Source organism: Coregonus lavaretus (genome assembly GCF_964263955.1).
Source record: "Coregonus lavaretus genome assembly, contig: HAP1_SCAFFOLD_4319, whole genome shotgun sequence".
Lineage (NCBI taxonomy): Eukaryota > Metazoa > Chordata > Actinopteri > Salmoniformes > Salmonidae > Coregonus > Coregonus lavaretus.
Genome location: NW_028165108.1, coordinates 22501 through 47500, shown reverse-complemented (window position 1 = coordinate 47500; position 25000 = coordinate 22501). Strand labels below are relative to the sequence as shown.

The 25000-nt window shown below is 46.5% G+C and overlaps 1 protein-coding gene across 1 annotated transcript in view; it reads left to right on the top strand.

Annotated features, from left to right (window-relative positions):
• The window catches only part of LOC311116265 (exocyst complex component 6B-like), a gene marked incomplete at its 3' end in the record, with an annotated part of 31505 nt that overhangs the window by 2434 nt on the left and 4071 nt on the right, over positions 1 to 25000 (top strand). Inside the window, exons 3-7 of the mRNA XM_084191373.1 lie at positions 5026 to 5146; positions 5321 to 5392; positions 10733 to 10830; positions 11981 to 12086; positions 14498 to 14607. Coding sequence (XP_084047499.1) covers positions 5026 to 5146; positions 5321 to 5392; positions 10733 to 10830; positions 11981 to 12086; positions 14498 to 14607 — 507 coding nt within the window. The remainder of the gene's footprint in view (positions 1 to 5025; positions 5147 to 5320; positions 5393 to 10732; positions 10831 to 11980; positions 12087 to 14497; positions 14608 to 25000) is intronic.

The following is a 25000-nucleotide window of genomic DNA, read 5'->3' as shown; positions in this document are numbered from 1 at the left end:
TTTCTCTGGACTTGCTGGCAGAAGACGCACACACACCAACCCACCCACACACACACCAACACCCACCCACACCCCAACACACACAGTCTTGAAGACATTTGAATCAGGATTGATGGTGTGCGGGATGTGAGGTGGCATATTCCCGTTAAGATGAGACGTGGGAAGCATAAAGGACTGTAGTTACACACTGCTTAGTCTAGGCTGTATATTATTATTATTTAAATTGGTACAAAAGCCACAAACAATCTAATTTAAATCCCTGTTAAGAATAAAACACTGTTAGGCCTAGTTGTTTTTTCCTTGTGGGCCATCGCAGAGCTCCCAGCCTACCTCATTGAACATGCCATCGGAGGAGATGATGACCCATTGGTGGAGAGGGAATGAGGGTCTGTCCACTCATGGCCAACGTCGACCCCAAAATATCCGTGGAACAAGCGCTCTTGTCTGAACGCGTGTTCAGTACAGCCGGCAATATTGTCACTCCACTCCAAAGTGTTGCTAAACCAGAACAGGTGAACATGTTGGTGTTCCTGGTCAGAACCCTTTAGGTAGGCCTAACACATGGTCAACACATCTAGACCTAATGGTTCCCAATGGCATTACAAAAATAAAAAAAATGAATGTATCTTCTGAATAGTGCATCTTATTCAGAAGATAGCCTATAGGATAGTGTCGTGGAAATTCTACACATGGGACACTCGAAGTAAATCTTAAATGAATCGTTCTTTATTAACAGTTAACTGGAGAGGTTTCAACAAACTCGATGCACCTTTAGGACACGTCTGTCAGGAGCTCCCGTTAGATCTCTTATATACTGCTTACACAGACAAGTTACATAGGGTTGGTTCCTGTATGTGTCTTCCACCGTCTCCTATCTTAACTTATAGAACATATTCTGGGCGTTCTGCCAGATGGTCCTAAGGAGGGGGTGTCATGTGCCCCCCCCCCGATATCTTTACCAAGGCAGGAACCAAGGATTATTTACGACACGAAAGACAAGATGAACATTTTCAAGGCTGTCTCTTCGCATGATACAACTTTCCATCACATTCCCTCCTCTTATCACTCAATCTGTGATAATTATCATTACATTTTAATGTAACCATTTTAGATTTGAGCTTCTATCAAAAGGAGGTTCTATCAAAATACATTATAACAAATCAAAGGTTATACTTCTATTAACGGGAGTTACTCTAATTTCATACATAATCATCATAATATCGCTCAAATCTACAATCAAAGTAGTAAAGTAGACAAAATCAACGCATAAAACCACATACACTTTCAACCCCTTCATTCTGGGTTGTACTTTGTAAAACCATTGCAGTAGAATGTTTTAACTTAAGACCTTCGCTTCATACAGTTACACATATGCTTCATTTACACAATTTTAATTTATGGATTCTGGCAATGAGATTTCAGCTATAGCTTTTGTCACGAGTGGCATGTTAACGACAGATTGGTATCTCCAATGCAGTTTTAGTCTAAATTACTATACATTTCACTGTGTGCAGACCTCCACAATCAACCTGACACCACAAATAATTGTTTGGGGACAAGTCTAAATCAATTACGGGCACGGTTGACCACCCCCCTTCCTTCACGGCACTCATTCTTCTGGCGTCTTCATTTTCTTCTTCCGATAGCTTTACAGTTCGTCCTCCCAATGCACGTGTTCATAGTGGATGGCCCTTGATAATTTCACGATTTCAAAGCAGACGAATCTCTCACCTTAGCCGCCACTGTCCTTTACGGTCCATTATGTTTTCTCCATTTTCCTACCAGTACACCAGCAGCATGAGAGAAGTTTTGGACGGGATCTCTCTCCATGCGCACTCCTGAGAGAAAAGGCAGTTGATAGCTTCGACTGGATTCTGTGTACAGGTTGCTGGCTCGGACTCGGGTCTCACGGTAGATGTGAAGGACAGGGCCATAGTGAACGCTATTGTCACCATTACTTCAGCCGGTTAGAGGGGGTGTCGAGGCTCACGCTGTTCTCCGTCTAATTATCTTCCATGCATCTAGATACCATCTGTGGTCACCTTCGCCATAACCTCGAGAGAGGACAGACCAGAACAACAGTTTAGTTTTAGTGCATTTCTGATTCAGGAAATCCAGACAAACTATTCACTATTACAAATTATTCACTGTATGACAAATTATTATTACTACAAAATATTCTTAATACAAATGTCTAAGAGAATGACAACACACAGTTTAAACAATTTTTTCCCTCAAATTGGCTTATACTCCCCTATGACCTTTGTGACCTCACCGCAGAGTTACAGGGTCAGGGAGTCAGAGGGCTAATCCTTAGGGAGAAATACCGACCATCCAGCAGACCCAATCTGGTGAGATTTGTTATTGAAGCAAGACAAAAACAAAACAAACAGCAATACACTTCTTCATATATCACTCGAGGTGGGGAAAACTTAAATCCATTTGGAGTAACTGTCAACCATTACCAACATATACCTTTTCCTTTTACAGGCAGGCATGTGAAGAAAATCTATTTGCATATTTACCAAAGGGCCCCAGGGGACTGGTAATTCCCCCTTTGGACACATGACTCATCATGATTCAAGCGTAAAAAAAACAAAAAAACATTTACATTTTAGCAGACACTCTTATCCAGAGTGACTTACAGTTAGTGAATACATATTATTATTATTTTTTTATACTGGCCCCCCGTGGGAATCGAACCCACAATCCTGGCGTTGCAAACGCCATGCTCTATCAACTGAGCTACATCCCTGCCGGCCATTCCCTCCCCTACCCTGGACGACGCTGGGCCAATTGTGCGCCGCCCATGAGTCTCCCGGTCGCGGCCGGCTGCGACAGAGCCTGGATTCGAACCAGGATCTCTAGTGGCACAGTTAGCACTGCGATGCAGTGCCTTAGACCACTGCGCCACTCAGGAGTACAGCAACACTGCCTGTTAAATCAAAATAACAAATAGAATTAGAATTACAACCCTTGATGACTCCATCTTAACTTTATTGTATCCCATAAGGTAATTCAAGGAATAGAGTCCCTCATTTAGGGACAGCACTCTTTTCCTGTTCTTCTCGTGGTCCGAATCACACACAGGACTATTGCTAAATTATAAACTTCTTCCTAATTATTAGTGTTTACATAGGCCATTTAAATCTCACCCAATGTCTCTAGTCTATCTAGGAAGGGTGATCAGGCCTCACCAGAAAGTCAGGTCAGAGGTCATTCCACCCCATTTAAGTGAGTGTTTCTTTTGACTTTTCTTTCCCTGTACCTCAGACTCATTATTTAAAGATATTTCAGAAATTGGGTTTTTCAGTACATTTTCGTATATATCAAGAGAATTTACATGTGTGCAACCAAAACTCAGACAATAAACTTCAGACAATTTTAATTTGTGTGCCCTTTTAAGGTGCATCCTTTCCTCATATAGAATCATTGGTAAACGTTTTTTTTTTTGTTTGTTTTTTACTTGGTAGCGGACATTCCATCATGTACTTAGTTTGCACATCTTAATCAGTCCTAAAAAGTCTTACTCTTTAATTGAGTTTACTGCATCTTGGGCAGGAAGTCTTAATAAAATCATGCATATACAGAATTATACTTAAGACACACCAGATGATACAGTGTCCCGTTATGCTGAATAGGAACCTTCTACAGTAAACAATCCCAGAGCCCCTCTCTTGTAGTCTTTTATCATTTTGACCTGTTGACCTTTGACATATGTTCCTGTGACATCAACTAGTCAAAATATGAAACCTGTTTAACGAATCTGCTAGGACCTTCAAAATGTTGGTTCTGGCTTATCAACTCAATATTCGGTACTAAAAACATTTACTTGGATCTACTTCAATTCTGGACACAGTTCCACATAATGGAAACATTATTGTTGTTTTAGTTGACATTACCTTCTTGCTTAAATCACTGGTGATACCCAAACTATAGAATTGAGAAATATTAATTGGAAATGGTCAAAAAAACACATCTTGTTCAATTATTCATACCTCTGTCCCAAATGTCCCACTGTGTCCCTTACAGCCTGTTTGAGTTCAGTGAGTACTACTTATTTTCCACAGTAAGCTTATCTCTAACCCAAACACCTGATGTCAGCCTCTAATTTAATATCAGTCCCAAGGCTCAATCCCTCTGTTCGTCATGTGACCTTGTATTGAAATATTTACTTCTTCAAATTACTAAGATATTGCATTATTAGAGCGCTATCTGAATGCCACTAATATTACCATTCACTTTGTTACTTTCACTAGTCTCCATATCTGTTTCCTTCAACTAGGACTCTCAAGACCTTCCCAATCACTACTGCTAATACACACGGATCACCCTCAGACAATGTTCTGCTTTTACCCCTATTGTAAGGTTTAAAAACAAAACAAACAACTTTCTCCATATTGGAAGATATTGTTTTAATTTTAGTCCACCATAATTTTAGTTATCTATATATTTATTTCCAATTTCTGTTGGATATTCACTTTCTGCTTCACACTTATTAAATGTTTATTATTTTAAGATTAACATGTAATGCGCCAAATTTATAAAATACATTGGCCAAGTCAGAAGGAAAGAGAAACTTTCAGGGATCAATATGTCTGAAAACTGGGCTGGCGATCAGTCCCCTATAGATGCTCTGTCCATAATAAAGCTCTACCTAGCAAGTTAAACTCTAGTAATCCATTATACAGTCAGACACAGTCATCTCTCTCATACCATTGTTAATTTATCTCGCTCCCTCTCCTCCCTCTCCCCCCTCTCTCCCTCTTTCCCTCCCCCCTCTCCCTCCCCCCTCCCTCTCCCCCCTCTCTCTCCCTCTTTCCCTCCCCCCTCTCTCCCTCTTTCCCTCCCCCCTCTCTCTCCCCCCTCTCTCTCTTTCTCCCCCTTCTCTCACTCTTTCTCCCCCCCTCTCTCACTCTTTCTCCCCCCCTCTCACTCTTTCTCCCCCCCTCTCACTCTCCCCCCCCCCCCCCCCCCTCTCTCTTTCTCCCCCAACTCTCTCACTCTTTCTCTCACTCTCTCCAGGTTCTTCGTAATAGAGGACCATATTCTCCACACTACCCAGGGCTTGGTGAACAGGGCCTATGTCGAAGAGCTGTGGGAGCTAGCACTGTCCAAGACCATCGCTGCCCTGCGCACACACTCAGTAAGACACACACACACACACACACACACACACACTAAAGCCTAGTTTATACCCTTCGTACGTACATTTTGCATAGCGTTCTTGTGTTAGCCTTAACCCCACTCTCTCTCTGTCGCTCTCTCTGTCACTCTCTCTGTCACTCTCTCTCGCTCTCTCTCTCGTCGCGCTCTCTAGTCGTACTGCGCTGACCCAGACCTGGTGTTGGATCTGAAGAATCTCATTGTGCTGTTAGCAGACACACTGCAGGTTAGTGTTTTTATTTTATATTTTTGTGTATTAGGACTGTGTATTTAACCCTTTCACATATTTGTGGTCATTGTTGAGTGGACCCTGCAGCGTTCCATCGTGATGGGAACAGTAGCAACAGAACGTACAGTACTGCATTCAGTCAGACAGTACTGCATTCAGTCAGACAGTACTGCATTCAGTCAGACAGTACTGCATTCAGTCAGACAGTACTGCATTCAGTCAGACAGTACTGCATTCAGTCAGACAGTACTGCATTCAGTCAGACAGTACTGCATACAGTCAGACAGTACTGCATTCAGTCAGACAGTACTGCATTCAGTCAGACAGTACTGCATTCAGTCAGACAGTACTGCATTCAGTCAGACAGTACTGCATACAGTCAGACAGTACTGCATTCAGTCAGACAGTACTGCATACAGTCAGACAGTACTGCATTCAGTCAGACAGTACTGCATTCAGTCAGACAGTACTGCATTCAGTCAGACAGTACTGCATACAGTCAGACAGTACTGCATACAGTCAGACAGTACTGCATTCAGTGCATTCAGACCCTTTTTACACATTTTGTTACATTACCGTCTTATTCTAAAATTGATTAAATTGTCCCCCCCCCCCTCATCAATCTACACACAATACCCAATAATGACAAAGCAAAAACAGGTTTTTAGACATTTTTGCAAATGTATGGAAAAGATGTTCGATCGGGTTCAAGTCCGGGCTCTGGCAGGGCCACTCAAGGACATTCAGAGACTTGTCCCGAAGCCACTCCTGCGTTGTCTTGGCTGTGTGCTTAGGGTCGTTGTCCTGTTGGAAGGTGAACCTTCGCCCCAGTCTGAGGTCCTGAGCGCTCTGGAGCAGGTTTTCATCAAGGAGCTCTCTGTACTTTGCTCCGTTCATCTTTCCCTCGATCCTGACTAGTCTCCCAGTCCCTGCCGCTGAAAAACATCCCCACAGCATGATACTGCCACCACCATGCTTCACCATAAGGATGGTGCCAGCTTTCCTCCAGACGTGAAGCTTGGCATTCAGGCCAAAGAGTTCAATCTTGGTTTCATCAGACCAGAGAATCTTGTTTGTCATGGTCTGAGAGTCTTTAGGAGCCTTTTGTCAAACTCCAAGCAGGAGTTATGTGCTTTTACTGAGGAGTGGCTTCCGTCTGGCCACTCTACCATAAAGGCCTGATTGGTGGAGTGCTGCAGAGATGATTGTCCTTCTGGAAGGTTCTCCCATCTTCACAGAGGAACTCTGGAGCGCTCTGACTGACCATCGGGTTCTTGGTCACCTCCCTGACCAAGGCCCTTCTCCCCCGATTGCTCAGTTTGGCCGGACGGCCAGCTCTAGGAAGAGTCTTGGTGATTCCAAACTTCTTCCATTTAAGAATGATGGAGGCCACTGTGTTCTTGGGGCCTTGAATGCTGCAGACATTTTTTGGTACCCTTCCCCAGATCTGTGCCTCAACACAATCCTGTCTCGGAGCTCTACGGACAATTCCTTCAACCTCATGGCTTGGTTTTTGCTCTGACATGCACTGTCAACTGTGGGACCTTATATAGACAGGTGGTTGCCTTTCCAAATCATGTCCAATCAATTGAATTGACCACAGGTGGACTCCAATCAAGTTGTAGAAACATCTCAAGGATGATCAATGGAAACAGGATGCACCTGAGCTCAATTTCTAGTCTTCAGCAAAGGGTCTGAATACTTATGTAAATAAGGTATTTCTGTTTTTTTATTTTAAATAAATGTGCAAACATTTCTAAAAACCAGTTTTCGCCTTTGTCATTTTGGAGTATTGTGTGTAGATTGAGAAAAAAATTAAAATAATTTAGAGTAAGGCTATAACGTAACAAAATGTGGAAAAAGGGAAGAGGCCTGAATACTGTATGATGCAACAAAAAAACATCTAACCAGCGTTGTCTGAAAAAATGCATCTAAACAATGTACTGATGGGAAATAAAGGTCTTCACAACTTTATTCCTCAATTTCACCTTTTATTCTAAAATATAAATGCGAACTTCATCATTCATCATCACACGGAACACATCCACAAGGGAGAAATGTAATATTGTTAAGAAAAGAGATGCTAAGCTAACAGCAGCTTAATGCTTTATGATGGCAGCCATGTTTGTTTATGTTTGACAAGCGAAAACTCCCTAATCCTAGAATGCCATTCACTATCAGATGCAAATAAACAAAGTCAAAGTTGGCTGCGGCCTGAAAAAATATGAATTTAGTTTGGCCATTTTTCACCATCACCTTACAGATCATCACCTCAAATACAAGCCTACTGCCTAGCCGAACCATAGTGCAAAAGCCAGATTTGGATGAAACCATTTTTGGGGGGGTTTGTGGGGAGGTTCATTTAATTTCTGGGGGATTTCAAGTCCATGGGGAAAGGTATCATAATCAAATTTTATTTGTCACATGGACCGAATTCAACAGGTGTAGACCTTACCGTGAAATGCTTACTTACAAGATCTTAACCCACAATGCAGTTTTAAGAAAATTGAGTTAAGAAAATATTTACTAAATAAACTAAAGTTTAAAAAGGTAACACAATAAAATAACAATAACGAGGCTATATACAGGGGGTACCGGTACCCTCTGTAGCGCCTTGCGGTCGGATGCCGAGCAGTTGCAATACCAGGGGGTGATGCAACCGGTCAGGATGCTCTTGATGCTGCAGCTGTAGAACCTTTTGAGGATCTGGGGACCCATGCCAAATCTATTCAGTCTCCTGAGGGGGAAAAAGCGTTGTTGTTGTGCCCTCTTCACAACGTTCTTGGTGTGTTTGGACCATAATTGTTTGTTGGTGATGTGGACACCGAGGAACTTGAAGCTCTCGACCCGTCGATGTGAATGAGGGCGTGTTCGGCCCTCCTTTTCCTGTAGTCCACGATCAGCTCCTTTGTCTTGATCACATTGAGGGAGAGGTTGTTGTCCTGGCACCACACTGCCAGCGTTCAACACCACAGTGCCCTCAAAGCTCATCACTAAGCTAAGGACCCTGGGACTAAACACCTCCCTCTGCAACTGGATCCTGGACTTCCTGACGGGCCGCCCCCAGGTGGTAAGGGTAGGTAACAACACATCTGCCATGCTGATCCTCAACACGGGGGCCCCTCAGGGGTGTGTGCTCAGTCCCCTCCTGTACTCCCTGTTCTGTAGTGGAACAGGTTGAGAGCTTCAAGGTCCTTGGTGTCCACATCACCAACAAACTATTATGGTCCAAACACACCAAGACAGTCATGAAGAGGGCACGACAACACCTATTCCCCCTCAGGAGACTGAAAAGATTTGGCATGGGTCCTCAGATCCTCAAAAAGTTATACAGCTGCACCATTGAGAGCATCCTGACTGGTTGCATCACTGCCTGGTATGGCAACTGCTCAGCCTCCGACTGCAAGGCACTACAGAGGGTAGTGCGTACGGCCCAGTACATCACTGGGGCCAAGCTTCCTGCCACCCAGGACCTCTATACCAGGCGGTGTCAGAGGAAGGCCCTCAAAATTGTCAAAGACTCCAGCCACCCTAGTCATAGACTCTTCTCTCTGCTACCGCACAGCAAGCGGTACCGGAGTGCCAAGTCTAGGTCCAAAAGGCTTCTCAACAGCTTCTACCCCAAGCCATAAGACTCCTGAACAGCTAATCATGGCTACCCGGACTACTTGCACTGCTGTAAGTTAGACTAAATATTAGCACTTCATGGTTAATAACATTACATCTGGATAATAACACAAAACAAATCATAAGGCTAGAGAAATGTATCGACAGATATATTACGAAAACAAGCAACACTCAAAACATGACGGAGGGTAAACGAGGAGACTCAATCTCCAAGAGAAAAGATCGACTGATACAGATGATTTATGCTTTTCACCACTGGGACTGGTAAGTGTGGAGAGCGATCTGTTAAAGTCGATAAATGACAAACTGGGCATACTTGAATTAGTAATTAAGGATATAAAAGAGTTGAAGGCGAGTCTTGAAATGAGTGACGAAAAAGCTGCGATAATGGAGAAAGATACAAAAAAACTAAAAGGGGGACAGTCACTAAGATCGAAACGGACGTTAGGGAACTTAAAAAGGAGAACATCTTTCTGAGAAACAGGAGAGTGCTGCATCAGATGACCTGGCCTCCACAATCCCCCGACTTCAACCCAATTTGAGATGGTTTGGGATGAGTCGGACCGCAGATTGAAGGAAAAACAGCCAACAACTCCATATGTGGGAACTCCTTCAAGACTGTTGGAAAAGCATTCCAGGTGAAGCTGGTTGAGAGAATGCCAAGAGTGTGCAAAGCTGTCATCAAGGCAAAGGGTGGCTATTTGAAGATTCTCAAATATAAAATATACTTTGATTTGTTTAACACTTTTTTGTTTATCATGATTCCATATGTGTTATTTCATAGTTTTGACGTCTTCACTATTATTCTACAATGTAGAAATAAAGAAAAACCCTTGAATGAGTAGGTGTGTCCAAACATTTGACTGGTAGTGTATATATTTGCAAAATAATATATGGGGGATTGGAAGTGACGCGAACAATTACATTGATGCATGCTACAATCTATCTGCAATATTAAAGCTGATCTACCTCCCTAAAAAAAAAAATCGGAATGCATGATTTGTCACCAGTACTTGAAAACGTGAATACAACAGTAAGTACGTTACATACATATGGTGTGCTACAATAGAAACGACAACACCATATACAGAAACGATAATGTTAACGTGTTTTAATGATAAGGCAGTTTAATAGGAACATTTCCAACGTTATTAAACAACGTTATTAAACAACAATGAAGGCAATGCCAGCCGGAAAATGTGCCAGGAGGAAAATGTGGCAAGAGGAAAACTTTGCAAGTTATTTTCTGACGAGATGCGCAAATATCTACATACTTGATCTGGGGAACGACTGGGGAAGTGCTTTGGCTCTCATCATAGAGAGGAGTTTGTCCGGCTCAGTAAAGCCTCAAACATAAATTGTCCTCAACAGTGAAATGGGCTACTTCTTTCTATGTGAATTAACGAGGAGGCTGAACACACATCAATTCAAACTGTTGTTAGAAAATAAAACTTGTTAGAAAATAATTTGAAATTGACAAGTTCAAACAGATGAGCAGCGAGCGGCGTGTCTTGTTTTGAGGGCAGCGCGAGTGTGAAAAGGTTCATGTCGAACATGTTGTGTGTTTTTGTCTGGTTTTTTTTGTGTGCAGAGAGACTGTGTGTTTTTTAAATATCTAGTGTGTGTTTTGCACGAGCCTGGATGAGGTCAGCGTGAAGTTGAGGGAGTTGACCGTCTATCTCCTCCTCCTCTGCTCATCCCTTGTTTCAGGGCTACGGGTTCCCGGTGTCTCAGCTGTTTGACATGATGTTGGAGATGAGAGAGCAGTATGGAGAGATACTGCTGAAGAAATGGAACCTCACATTCAGGTAACTGAAAATAAATGGTAGACCGATCTCTGATAGGACAACATCTGGACCACTCGGGTCTTCGTACACCTCCCTGTGTGCTTTCTATCACTGACTGGCCTTTTTGACTTTTTAGAAAACCTGAATTTTTTCCCCTTCTTTCCTACAACTGTTTCTGTGTGTTTTTGGAATGACTACTGTGTTGGGTAAAGGTCATTGGTGTGTCGTTTGGTTGAGATGTTTTCAGACAGGAGAGGGAACAGCTAACTTCCTCTGCTATAGAGTGGACGAGAGGTGATAATGTCCCTGGCAAGACCGATGGGGTTTGGGTTAGTCGTACTCTGTACGTGTGTGTGCTAGCGTGTGTGTGTGTGTGTGTGTGTGCTAGCGCGTGTGTGTGTGTGTGTGTGTGCTAGCGCGTGCGTGTGTGTACGTGTGTGTGTGTGCGCTAGCGCGCGTGTGTGTGTGTGTGCTAGCGTGTGTGTGCTAGCGCTTGCGTGTGTGCGCGTGCGTGTGTGTGTGTGTGTGCGCGTGTGTGTGTGTGTGTGTGTGTGAGAGATGATCCCCCGGGTAGTTGAACCATTGTTACTGCAGTTATTTCTCACCAAAGGCCAGAGGGACGTTCAATACGCTGTAAAACAACACGGAAAACCCCAAAAATGTCCCCCCCCCCCCCCCCCCACACACACACACACACACACACACACACACACACACACACACACACACACACACACACCACAGAAATGTCGCCTCTTTTGTGGAATAACACACAACTAGGGTTCAAAGCCTCTCTCTGGAACGCTGTTCGGAATGTCGGAACCTCGGAGCTCCGCTCTCAGCATTCTGAAGAGACCGGAGAGGAGCAGACAGACCACAGGAGAACAACCCCAGCGGTGTGGTGCGGTGTGGTGTGGTGTGTGTGTGTGTGTGTACACTGTGTGTTTGTGTAACCCCAGCGGCCGTAGTTCCAACTGATCCCTGTGAAAGCCTCTCTGGCACACGCCTTGAGTTCAGAAGGACTGGGAATCTCACCGAACCCAGAAAAGCTTGGATGGAGGGATGGGAGATATATATATATATATATGATGAGGAAGATAAATAGTGTGCCCATGCGTTAACCTTCCCTCTCCTCTCATCTCTCTCTCTCTCTCTCTCTCTCTCTCTCTAGGCAGGTGTTGGATCAGGATAACTTTAGTCCCATCCCCGTGGCAACAGAGGAGGAACACAGACGGTTCACTTCCCAGTTCCCCTTCCAAGACCCTGAACTGGACAAGGTACTAACTAGGGGTTAGAGTGGAGGGGTCCCCAACTGCGGGTGGTTTTTATTTGGCACCCCAAGTTGTGAGAAGAAAAAAATATACATATATATATGTACGTTTTTATTATTTTCATTGTTGGACATAAAAGACTGTAAAAATAGCAGGAAATCAGCTCCAAGTGATTTTAATGTAAGAAGTCTGTTCCCAAGTGTTCTCCCACACATAATAGAGAAACACCTGATTTGTATACAAATGTAAGCAAGGTTTGAAAGTATTATGTTTTAGTCAAACATTATATCTGTTTGGGCTTTGTAAATGATGTTCGGTCCCCACGACCATCCACTCAAGAAAACATTGGTCCCGCAGCTGGATCTAGCTGACGACCCCTGGTGTAGGGATAAGGGTGTATAGACCTTCCAAGACCCCGAACAAAGTACTAACTAAGAGTTTAGAGTGTATAGACCCCTCTAGTCAGGGCCTGATTTAGACCTGGGACACCAGGAGGGTGATTCCCCTCTAGTCAGGGCCTGATTTAGACCTGGGACACCAGGAGGGTGATTCCACTCTAGTCAGGGCCTGATTTAGACCTGGGACACCAGGTGGGTGATTCCACTCTAGTCAGGGCCTGATTTAGACCTGGGACACCAGGAGGGTGATTCCCCTCTAATCAGGGCCTGATTTAGACCTGGGACACCAGGTGGGTGATTCCACTCTAGTCAGGGCCTGATTTAGACCTGGGACACCAGGTGGGTGATTCCCCTCTAATCAGGGCCTGATTTAGACCTGGGACACCAGGTGGGTGATTCCCCTCTAGTCAGGGACTGATTTAGACCCGTGACACCTGGTGGTGCAATGAATGATCAGGTAGAACAGAAAAGCCAGCAGGCTCCGGACCTCGTAGGGTCAGAGTTCAACACCCCTGGTATAGACCTTCAAGACCCTGAACTGGACAAGGCGTGAATAGTAGTTCGATATACAGTGCATTCGGAAAGTATTCAGACTCCTTCCCCTTTTTCCACATATTTTGTTACGTTACAGCCTTTTTCTGAAATGGGTTAAATTAAATGTTCCTCATCAATCTATACACAATACCCCATAATGACAAAGCGAAAACAGGTTTTTAGAAATGTTTGCTAATTTATAAAATAAACAGAAATACCTTATTTACATAAGTATTCAGACCCTTTGCTATGAGACTCGAAATTGAGCTCCGGTGCATCCTGTTTCCATTGATCACCCTTGAGATGTTTCTACAACTTGATTGGAGTCCACCTGTGGTAAATTCAATTGATTGGACATGATTTGGAAAGGCACACACCTGTCTATGTAAGGTCCCACAGTTGACAGTGCATGTCAGAGCAGAAACCAAGCCATGAGGTCGAAGGAATTGTCCGTAGAGCTCCGAGACAGGATTGTGTCGAGACACCAATCTGGGGAAGGGTACCAAAACATTTCTGCAGCATTGAAGGTCCCCAAGAACACAGGACCTCTGACTTAGGAGAAGGTTCACCTTCCAACAGGACAATGACCCTAAGCACACAGCCAAGACAACGCAGGAGTGGCTTCGGGACAAGTCTCTGAATGTCCTTGAGTGGCCCAGCAAGAGCCCGGACTTGAACCCGATCGAACATCTCTGGAGAGACCTGAAAATAGCTGTGCAGCAACACTCCCCATCCAACCTGACAGAGCTTGAGAGGATCTGCAGAGAAGAATGGGAGAAACTCTCCAAATACAGGTGTGACAAGCTTGTAGCGTCATACCCAAGAAGACTCGAGGCTGTAATCGCTGCCAAAGGTGCTTCAACAAAGTACTGAGTAAAGGGTCTGAATATTTGTCATTATGGGGGTATTGTGTATAGATTGATGAGAAAAAAACAACAACAATTTAATCCATTTTAGAATAAGGCTGGAACGTAACAAAATGTGGAAAAAGTTAAGGGGTTGATATTTTTGTTCATTTTTGTATGGTTATCTGTGAAATACTTCAGTTGTGCTTGATGAACCAATGGTAATCATAAAAGTATTCTTACCCATTTAATCAAAGTCTGGATAATGAGTTAATTAGTTGAATCAATTGTATTAGTGCTGGACTGGAACCAAAGCCTGCACACCCTAGGACCAGGAAAGTTGACTTCATTAGAGCTTGTCTAACCTCTGACCTATTTCTCTCTTCTCTCTCTGTCTCTCTCTGTGTCTCTCTCTGTGTCTCTCTCTCTGTGTCTCTCTCTGTGTCTCTCTCTGTCTCTCTCTGTGTCTCTCTCTCTGTCTCTCTCTGTGTCTCTCTCTCTGTCTTTCTCTGTGTGTCTCTCTCTGTGTCTCTCTCTGTGTCTCTCTCTGTGTCTCTCTCTGTGTCTCTCTCTGTGTCTCTCTCTCTGTGTCTCTCTCTGTGTGTCTCTCTCTGTCTCTCTCTCCCTCTCTCCTCTGTAGCTTCCGTTCCCTAAAAAGCTTCCATTCTCTGAGTTTGTTCCTAAAGTCTACTCTCAGCTCAAAGAGTTCATCTACGCCTGCCTCAAGTACTATGAAGACCTTCACCTCAGGTAAACACACACACACACACACACGCAATTGGTGTCACTCACTTTTACTTCAAATGCATACTAGAATGCATGAAATGTATTGGATTGTGGCAAGCTTACCTCTCTCCAGGGTTTTAGTTTGACATTGGTTATATTGGGGAGGGTCTTGGGGAGGGGCCTGGGGAGGTTTGGGAGGGGCCTTGGGAGGTTGGGGGCGAGGGGCCTGTTTACAAATCCCCAGTGTCTGGACCTGCTGCCAGATTTGTGATGTGATCCTTGTCCACTCCCTCTATCCCCACTCCCTCTATCCCCACTCCCTCTATCCCCCCCTCCACTCCCTCTATCCCCCCTCCACTCCCTCTATCCTCCCCTCCACTCCCTCTATCCTCCCCTCCACTCCCTCTATCCCCCCTCCACTCCCTCTATCCTCCCCTCCACTCCCTCTATCCCCCCTCCACTCCCTCTATCCCCCCTCCACTCCCTCTATCCTCCCCTCCACTCCCTCTATCCTCCCCTCCACTCCCTCTATCCTCCCCTCCCCTCCCTCTATCCCCCCTCCACTCCCTCTATCCTCCCCTCCACTCCCTCTATCCTCCCCTCCACTCCCTCTATCCCCCCTCCCCTCCACTCCCTCTATCCCCCTCCACTCCCTCTATCCTCCCCTCCACTCCCTCTATCCTCCCCTCCACTCCCTCTATCCTCCCCTCCACTCCCTCTATCCTCCCCTCCACTCCCTCTATCCTCCCCTCCCCTCCCTCTATCCCCCCTCCCCTCCACTCCCTCTATCCCCCCTCCACTCCCTCTATCCTCCCCTCCCCTCCCTCTATCCCCCCTCCACTCCCTCTATCCTCCCCTCCACTCCCTCTATCCTCCCCTCCCCTCCCTCTATCCCCCCTCCACTCCCTCTATCCTCCCCTCCACTCCCTCTATCCTCCCCTCCACTCCCTCTATCCCCCCTCCCCTCCACTCCCTCTATCCCCCTCCACTCCCTCTATCCTCCCCTCCACTCCCTCTATCCCCCCTCCACTCCCTCTATCCTCCCCTCCCCTCCCTCTATCCCCCCTCCACTCCCTCTATCCTCCCCTCCACTCCCTCTATCCCCCCTCCCCTCCACTCCCTCTATCCCCCTCCACTCCCTCTATCCTCCCCTCCACTCCCTCTATCCTCCCCTCCCCTCCCTCTATCCTCCCCTCCCCTCCCTCTATCCTCCCCTCCCCTCCCTCTATCCTCCCCTCCCCTCCCTCTATCCTCCCCTCCCCTCCCTCTATCCTCCCCTCCACTCCCTCTACCCCCCCCACTCCCTCTATCCCCCCTCCCCTCCACTCCCTCTATCCCCCTCCACTCCCTCTATCCCCCCCTCCACTCCCTCTATCCTCCCCTCCACTCCCTCTATCCCCCCTCCACTCCCTCTATCCTCCCCTCCCCTCCCTCTATCCTCCCCTCCACTCCCTCTATCCTCCCCTCCCCTCCCTCTATCCTCCCCTCCACTCCCTCTATCCTCCCCTCCACTCCCTCTATCCCCCCCTCCCCTCCCTCTATCCTCCCTTCCCCTCCCTCTATCCTCCCTTCCCCTCCCTCTATCCTCCCCTCCCCTCCCTCTATCCTCCCCTCCACTCCCTCTATCCTCCCCTCCCTCTATCCTCCCCTCCCCTCCCTCTATCCTCCCCTCCCCTCCCTCTATCCTCCCTTCCCCTCCCTCTATCCTCCCCTCCCCTCCCTCTATCCTCCCCTCCACTCCCTCTATCCTCCCCTCCCCTCCCTCTATCCTCCCCTCCCCTCCCTCTATCCTCCCCTCCCCTCCCTCTATCCTCCCCTCCACTCCCTCTATCCTCCCCTCCCTCTATCCCCCTCCACTCCCTCTATCCTCCCCTCCCTCTATCCTCCCCTCCCCTCCCTCTATCCTCCCCTCCACTCCCTCTATCCTCCCCTCCCTCTATCCCCCTCCCTTCCCTCTATCCCCCCTCCCCTCCCTCTATCCTCCCCTCCCTTCCCTCTATCCTCCCCTCCCCTCCCTCTATCCTCCCCTCCCCTCCCTCTATCCTCCCCTCCCCTCCCTCTATCCTCCCCTCCACTCCCTCTATCCTCCCCTCCACTCCCTCTATCTCCACTCCCTCTACCCCCCCTCCACTCCCTCTATCCTCCCCTCCACTCCCTCTATCCTCCCCTCCACTCCCTCTATCCCCCTCCATCTATCCTCCCCTCCACTCCCTCTATCCTCCCCTCCCTCTATCCCCCTCCACTCCCTCTATCCTCCCCTCCACTCCCTCTATCCTCCACCCCCCCCTCCCCTTCTTCTGATACACTCCATCCCCCCATACTTCACTTTCCCTTCAATCGGAACTCTGGCCAAGGACAGGGGTCATTGGGTCACGTACCCTATAAGGAGTATCGATAGCCAGGATTCTGGCTTAACGAATGTGCTTCATGGTGTGGAGGTGCAGAGTTGATTTAATATGACCTGATCTGGTCATGATTTAGGTCTGGTTACCTCTTATATGGAAATGGGGGTCTGGCTAGTTTCCGCCTTCTAATATTTAAGTGTGTGTGTGTGCACATCAGGGCAGGAAGGTGTGTCGCCGTCGTTGTAACGGGATAGCTGGCGTAACCGTGGATACGGGGCCAGGCCAAATCACTGAGTCGTTATGGTGATGAGGAGAACAATTACCTGTGTCTGATTGTCAGATAATTCCGGAAGGTCAGCTAGACGATTACAGAGTGGGCGATGACTTCAGAGTTGAGTTTAGTTCAAGGTCTGGTTTGGTCAGGCTACTATTTCATTCCAACCCCTAGCTACAATATTTTGTGGTTTTGTTGTGTGTGTGTGTGTGTGTGTGTGTGTGTGTGTGTGTGTGTGTGTGTGTGGGGGGCTACATTATGTTGTGGTTCTGTTGACAGTTGAGATCCAAATATGCAGTGAATGTTGAAAAGGTTGGAGAAGTTACCAAAGTATCCATTTTCCTTCCCCTCTATAGCTACATGTAATGTCTGGCATTGATAGATAGTAGATATGCGTTCTGAACATCACTTCAGTTAGTGAACGAGAATAGAGAATATCTTGCCAGTGATATTTTTGAATGTTTTGTTGTAGTTTTTAACGTAGCATGTTGGACATGAGTGATTATACATTCGATGGTATTATCTATTGTATTGCACTGGTTATATGGAATCTGATAGTGTGTGTGTAATCAGAACGGCTTACGGACGGACAGAAATAAACGAACAGATGGACAGATGGACAGCAGGAATTCTTCTTTCTCCTCCCACTTTATTTTCTGTCTCTTATCCTAATATTATATTTACATTTACATTTTAGTCATTTAGCAGACGCTCTTATCCAGAGCGACTTACAGTTAGTGAGTGCATACATTATTTTTCATACTGGCCCCCCGTGGGAATCGAACCCACAACCCTGGCGTTGCAAACGCCATGCTCTATCAACTGAGCTACATCCCTGCCGGCCATTCCCTCCCCTACCCTGGACGACGCTGGGCCAATTGTGCGCCGCCCCATGGGTCTCCCGGTCGCGGCCGGCAACGGCAACGGCAATGATATTCCTTCCTGATTTCCACAGCTCAACTCTGTCTGAATCTCCTTCCTTTGATCGTGGATCTCACACACACAAGACCCCAACTCCTGTACCTTTTGAGAATATAGGCTACTATAGTGGTATCTAGGTAGGGAGCTGGGTGTGTGTGGTATCTAGGTAGGGAGCTGGGTGTGTGTGGTATCTAGGTTGGGAGCTGGGTGTGTGGTATCTAGGTAGGGAGCTGGGTGTGTGTGGTATCTAGGTAGGGAGCTGGGTGTGTGTGGTATCTAGGGAGGGAGCTGGGTGTGTGTGGTGTCTAGGTAGGGAGCTGGGTGTGTGTGGTGTCTAGGTAGGGAGCTGGGTGTGTGTGGTATCTAGGTAGGGAGCTGGGTGTGTGTGGTATCTAGGTAGGGAGCTGGGTGTGTGTGGTATCTAGGTAGGGAGCTGGGTGTGTGTGGTATCTAGGTAGGGAGCTGGGTGTGTGTGGTATCTAGGTAGGGAGCTGGGTGTGTGTGGTGTCTAGGTAGGGAGCTGGGTGTGTGTGGTATCTAGGTAGGGAGCTGGGTGTGTGTGGTATCTAGGTAGGGAGCTGGGTGTGTGTGGTATCTAGGTAGGGAGCTGGGTGTGTGTGGTGTCTAGGTAGGGAGCTGGGTGTGTGTGGTATCTAGGTAGGGAGCTGGGTGTGTGTGGTATCTAGGCAGGGAGCTGGGTGTGTGTGGTATCTAGGCAGGGAGCTGGGTGTGTGTGGTATCTAGGCAGGGAGCTGGGTGTGTGTGGTATCTAGGCAGGGAGCTGGGTGTGTGTGGTATCTAGGCAGGGAGCTGGGTGTGTGTGGTATCTAGGTAGGGAGCTGGGTGTGTGTGGTGTCTAGGTAGGGAGCTGGGTGTGTGTGGTATCTAGGTAGGGAGCTGGGTGTGTGTGGTATCTAGGTAGGGAGCTGGGTGTGTGTGGTATCTAGGTAGGGAGCTGGGTGTGTGTGGTATCTAGGTAGGGAGCTGGGTGTGTGTGGTAGGTAGGGAGCTGGGTGTGCGTGGTAGGTAGGGAGCTGGGTGTGTGTGGTATCTAGGTAGGGAGCTGGGTGTGTGTGGTATCTAGGTAGGGAGCTGGGTGTGTGTGGTATCTAGGTAGGGAGCTGGGTGTGTGTGGTGTCTAGGTAGGGAGCTGGGTGTGTGTGGTATCTAGGTAGGGAGCTGGGTGTGTGTGGTATCTAGGTAGGGAGCTGGGTGTGTGTGGTATCTAGGTAGGGAGCTGGGTGTGTGTGGTGTCTAGGTAGGGAGCTGGGTGTGTGTGGTATCTAGGTAGGGAGCTGGGTGTGTGTGGTATCTAGGCAGGGAGCTGGGTGTGTGTGGTATCTAGGCAGGGAGCTGGGTGTGTGTGGTATCTAGGCAGGGAGCTGGGTGTGTGTGGTATCTAGGCAGGGAGCTGGGTGTGTGTGGTATCTAGGCAGGGAGCTGGGTGTGTGTGGTATCTAGGTAGGGAGCTGGGTGTGTGTGGTGTCTAGGTAGGGAGCTGGGTGTGTGTGGTATCTAGGTAGGGAGCTGGGTGTGTGTGGTATCTAGGTAGGGAGCTGGGTGTGTGTGGTATCTAGGTAGGGAGCTGGGTGTGTGTGGTATCTAGGTAGGGAGCTGGGTGTGTGGTGTCTAGGTAGGGAGCTGGGTGTGTGTGGTATCTAGGTAGGGAGCTGGGTGTGTGTGGTATCTAGGTAGGGAGCTGGGTGTGTGTGGTATCTAGGTAGGGAGCTGGGTGTGTGTGGTATCTAGGTAGGGAGCTGGGTGTGTGTGGTATCTAGGCAGGGAGCTGGGTGTGTGTGGTATCTAGGGAGGGAGCTGGGTGTGTGTGGTAGGTAGGGAGCTGGGTGTGTGTTTGGGTGTTTAAGAGTAATATTGATTGTTAGCTAGATTTATTCTCTGTGTGTCAAATTATCTAAATACCTGTCTGTCTGTCTGTCTCTCTCTCTCGCTCTGTTTCTCTCTCTCTCTCTCTCTCTCTCTCTCTGGTCTCTTTTTGCCAAGTCATCAAATTGCACTTGAGGAATTTTTCTCCCTCGGAATCATTGGAACGTTGTTTGGAATTCTCTCTTTCCCCCCCGGAGCTCAGGGAACATTTTTTGGATTCTTGTCGTCCCATCAGTCTCAACACAATAACACAATTTAGGGATTTGGTGTGTATGTGTGGGTGGGCTCAGCGTTATGGCCAAAATATCATACCACAATATTTTTCTAGTTTTTGAAGGTATGATGGTATTTTATGTATTTAATAAACAAAAGTTCTAAATATGCTTTGAGTAGTGCATGACTCAATGTGTGGCAACACATACACTACAAAAGTATATGGACACCTGCTCGTCGAACATCTCATTCCAAAATCATGGGCATTAATATGGAGTTGATCCCCCCTTTGCTGCTATAACAGCCTCCACTCTTCTGGGAAGGCTTTCCACTAGATGTTGGAACATTGCTGCAGGGACTTGCTTCCATTCAGCCACAAGAGGCTCTTTATGCAAAGAGTCAATATTTGCAGTGTTGACCCTTCTTTTTCTGTTCAAATATTTTTTTATTGAACACACACAAGAATGGTGTATAGGTATGAAAGACATGTGTACAGTTCTTATCTAAACATAAGAGAACAGACATGAACAACAAGACCCAGAGTTCTGGACACAAAACAAATATTACAAAACACGACATACAGAACAGGGACAGGTAGAAAGAAAAAGGGTAGATGTAACCCCCCCACTTATACCCCCCTTTATCCCCCCCCCTCCCCCCCTATTCCACCCTATTCCCCTCCCGACTGCTCGAGTGTCGGGGCCAGCACACGCTCTGCAATCCGCCCTGGCATGCTGTCAATTAACTTCTGGGCCACATCCTGACTAATGGCAGCCCATTCTTGCATAATCAATGCTTGGAGTTTGTCAGAATTTGTGGGTTTTTGTTTGTCCACCCGACTCTTGAGGATCGACCACAAGTTCTCAATGGGATTAAGGTCTGGGGAGTTTCCTGGCCATGGACCCAAAATGTTGATGTTTTGTTCCCCGAGCCACTTAGTTGTCACTTTTGCCTTATGGCAAGGTGCTCCATCATGCTGGAAAAGGCATTGGTCGTCACCAAACTGTTCTTGGATGGTTGGGAGAAGTTGCTCTCGGAGGATGTGTTTGTACCATTCTTTATTCATGGCTGTGTTCTTCGGCAAAATTGTGAGTGAGCCCACTCCCTTGGCTGAGAAGCAACCCCACACATGAATGGTCTCAGGATGCTTTACTGTTGGCATGACACAGGACTGATGGTAGCGCTCACCTTGTCTTCTCTGGACAAGGTGTTTTCCGGATGCCCCAAACAATCGGAAAGGGGATTCATCAGAGAAAATGACTTTACCCCCGTCCTCAGCAGTCCAATCCCTGTACCTTTTGCAGAATATCAGTCTGTCCCTGATGTTTTTCCTGGAGAGAAGTGGATTCCTCGCTGCCCTTCTTGACACCAGGCCATCCTCCAAAAGTCTTCGCCTCACTGTGCGTGCAGATGCACTCACATCTGCCTGCTGCCATTCCTGAGCAAGCTCTGCACTGGAGGTGCTCCGATCCCACAGCTGAATCAACTTTAGGAGACGGTCCTGGTGCTTGCTGGACTTTCTTGGGCGCCCTGACGCCTTCTTCACAACAATTGAACCTCTCTCCTTGAAGTTCATGATGATCCGATAAATGGTTGATTTAGGTGCAATCTTACTAGCAGCAATATCCTTGCCTGTGAAGCCCTTTTTGTGCAAAGCAATGATGACGGCATGTGTTTCCTTGCAGGTAACCATGGTTAACAGAGGAAGAACAATGATTTCAAGCACCACCCTCCTTTTAAAGCTTCCAGTCTGATATTCTAACTCAATCAGCATGACAGAGTGATCTCCAGCCTTGTCCTCGTCAACACTCTCACCTGTGTTAACGAAAGAATCACTGACATGATGGCAGCTGGTCCTTTTTGTGGCAGGGCTGAAATGCAGTGGAAAGTTTTTTTGGGGGATTAAGTTCATTTTCATGGCAAAGAGGGACTTGCCATCATCAAAACTGAGGCAGCAGACTTTGTGAAACTTAGTATTTGTGTCATTCTCAAAACTTTTGACCACGACTGTACATTCTGAGTGATATTAATGGGGCTCAATCTCTTCTGATTGTTTTATACTGATATAATCATACTTCAACCAAAAACATATTTCAGCTTTGTCATACATTTCTGCATTTCTTCATTAATTAATTTGTTAGTATTTATTTTATACTGTTACACATTTGTTTTTGTCTTTGTATCACTTCCTTTATCAGAATAACTATTATCCTCAGTAGGTTTCCATCCTAGGTAGGTTTCCATGGCGACCAGTAGGTTTCCATGGCGACCGGTATGTTTCCATGGCGACCAGTAGGTTTCCATGGCGACAGAGTTTCATGCGAATATTGTGAAATCGGCATTAAAAACAATATGCTAATTCTTCCACCAGAGATGCATCAAATTCACTGTGGATAAAAGTGATGTGAGGACGTAGCGAACATAGAAACTAATTTTTGCTGTTAAATTGTCATGTACCGAATAAAATATACAAGTTAAATGGGTTTACATCGTATTTTCAACTCTATTGAGGGTTTTGTCACAAACAAATGTGCGTTTATATAGCGATTGTGCCCACTCTAGTCTTGGCACGTGCACTCTAGCCAACAGCTGGCAGATACAGTGCAGGTTAGGCTATCTACATGATGAGATTATTATGGATTATCATTTGTGGTCCTCTGTAGCTCAGCTGGTAGAGCACGGTGCTTGTAACGCCAAGGCAGTGGGTTCGATCCCCGGGACTACACATACACAAAAAATGTATGCACGTATGACTGTAAGTCGCTTTGGATAAAAGTGTCTGCTAAATGGCATATTATTATTATTATTATTATTATTATTATTATGGACCAAAGAGCAAGATTATTTAAATTTGTCAAACTGCTGCCAAGCATCGATCATCGTGTGACCTGAAGAGTTTAGGACCCTTGATATTTATTGGAAAGGAGCATCAAGCTCATCACCGTGCACTTTCACCACCCTGTGAAGTTCATCATAACTTATTTCATCTGTAGCTAGAAAATGGCATGGTTTCTGGAGTCGTAGTGGGAGGACCACACAATATTTACATTTTACACTTATGTTTTAGTCATTTAGCAGACGCTCTTACTTTGATATAATGGTTATTACATGAATATTTGTGCATAAAAGCGTTTCTGCTGCTATTTTTCATTGATTTTACAGACACAAAAATATCCCAGCTTGTCTAGTATATTTTGTTTTGTTGACATTTGGAAATTTACACATTTGTTGTTTCCATCAGCCCTGTCGTAAAAAAAATAATAAATAAAAATGCATAATTATCCAACATGTACTTTACTCGCATTTAAAAAGGTTAGTGACTATGTATTTTCATTGGATTCAATGGCAGTTCTTACTTTTGCCACAAGGGGCATTATTCCTATTTCTAGGGTGCTTTTTGGCACCAGCACTGCCTCACACGCAATATTCATTGCAACAATGTACCTGTACACACCTGAAGCTAGCAGATGAGCTGTTTCAACTATTAGCGGTGTACCTGTCCACACCTGAAGCTAGCAGATGAGCTGTTTAAACTATTAGCGGTGTACCTGTCCACACCTGAAGCTAGCAGATGAGCTGTTTCAACTGTTAGCGGTGTACCTGTCCACACCTGAAGCTAGCAGATGAGCTGTTTCAACTGTTAGCGGTGTACCTGTCCACACCTGAAGCTAGCAGATGAGCTGTTTCAACTGTTAGCGGTGTACCTGTCCACACCTGAAGCTAGCAGATGAGCTGTTTCAACTATTAGCGGTGTACCTGTCCACACCTGAAGCTAGCAGATGAGCTGTTTAAACTATTAGCGGTGTACCTGTCCACACCTGAAGCTAGCTGATGAGCTGTTTCAACTATTAGCGGTGTACCTGTCCACACCTGAAGCTAGCAGATGAGCTGTTTAAACTATTAGCGGTGTACCTGTCCACACCTGAAGCTAGCAGATGAGCTGTTTAAACTATTAGCCGTCTCTTACTGCCAGTAAGAACTGACAATTACCGTATTTTTCAGGTTTATCACTCAGTTTTACATTTATATTACATTTAACAAAAAAACATTGAAATACCTTTATTTTAGGTAAAGTTAAAATCCAAACCGGTCCGTGCATCAATACTGGTATATGGGAAAAATACGGTGTACCGGCCAGCCCTAGTGTGTGTGTTGGTATACGGTGTACCGGCCAGCCCTAGTGTGTGTGTGTTGGTATACGGTGTACCGGCCAGCCCTAGTGTGTGTGTGTTGGTATACGGTGTACCGGCCAGCCCTAGTGTGTGTGTGTTGGTATACGGTGTACCGGCCAGCCCTAGTGTGTGTGTTGGTATACGGTGTACCGGCCAGCCCTAGTGTGTGTGTGTTGGTATACGGTGTACCGGCCAGCCCTAGTGTGTGTGTGTTGGTATACGGTGTACCGGCCAGCCCTAGTGTGTGTGTGTTGGTATACGGTGTACCGGCCAGCCCTAGTGTGTGTGTTGGTATACGGTGTACCGGCCAGCCCTAGTGTGTGTGTGTTGGTATACGGTGTACCGGCCAGCCCTAGTGTGTGTGTGTTGGTATACGGTGTACCGGCCAGCCCTAGTGTGTGTGTGTTGGTATACGGTGTACCGGCCAGCCCTAGTGTGTGTGTGTTGGTATACGGTGTACCGGCCAGCCCTAGTGTGTGTGTGTTGGTATACGGTGTACCGGCCAGCCCTAGTGTGTGTGTGTTGGTATACGGTGTACCGGCCAGCCCTAGTGTGTGTGTGTTGGTATACGGTGTACCGGCCAGCCCTAGTGTGTGTGTGTTGGTATA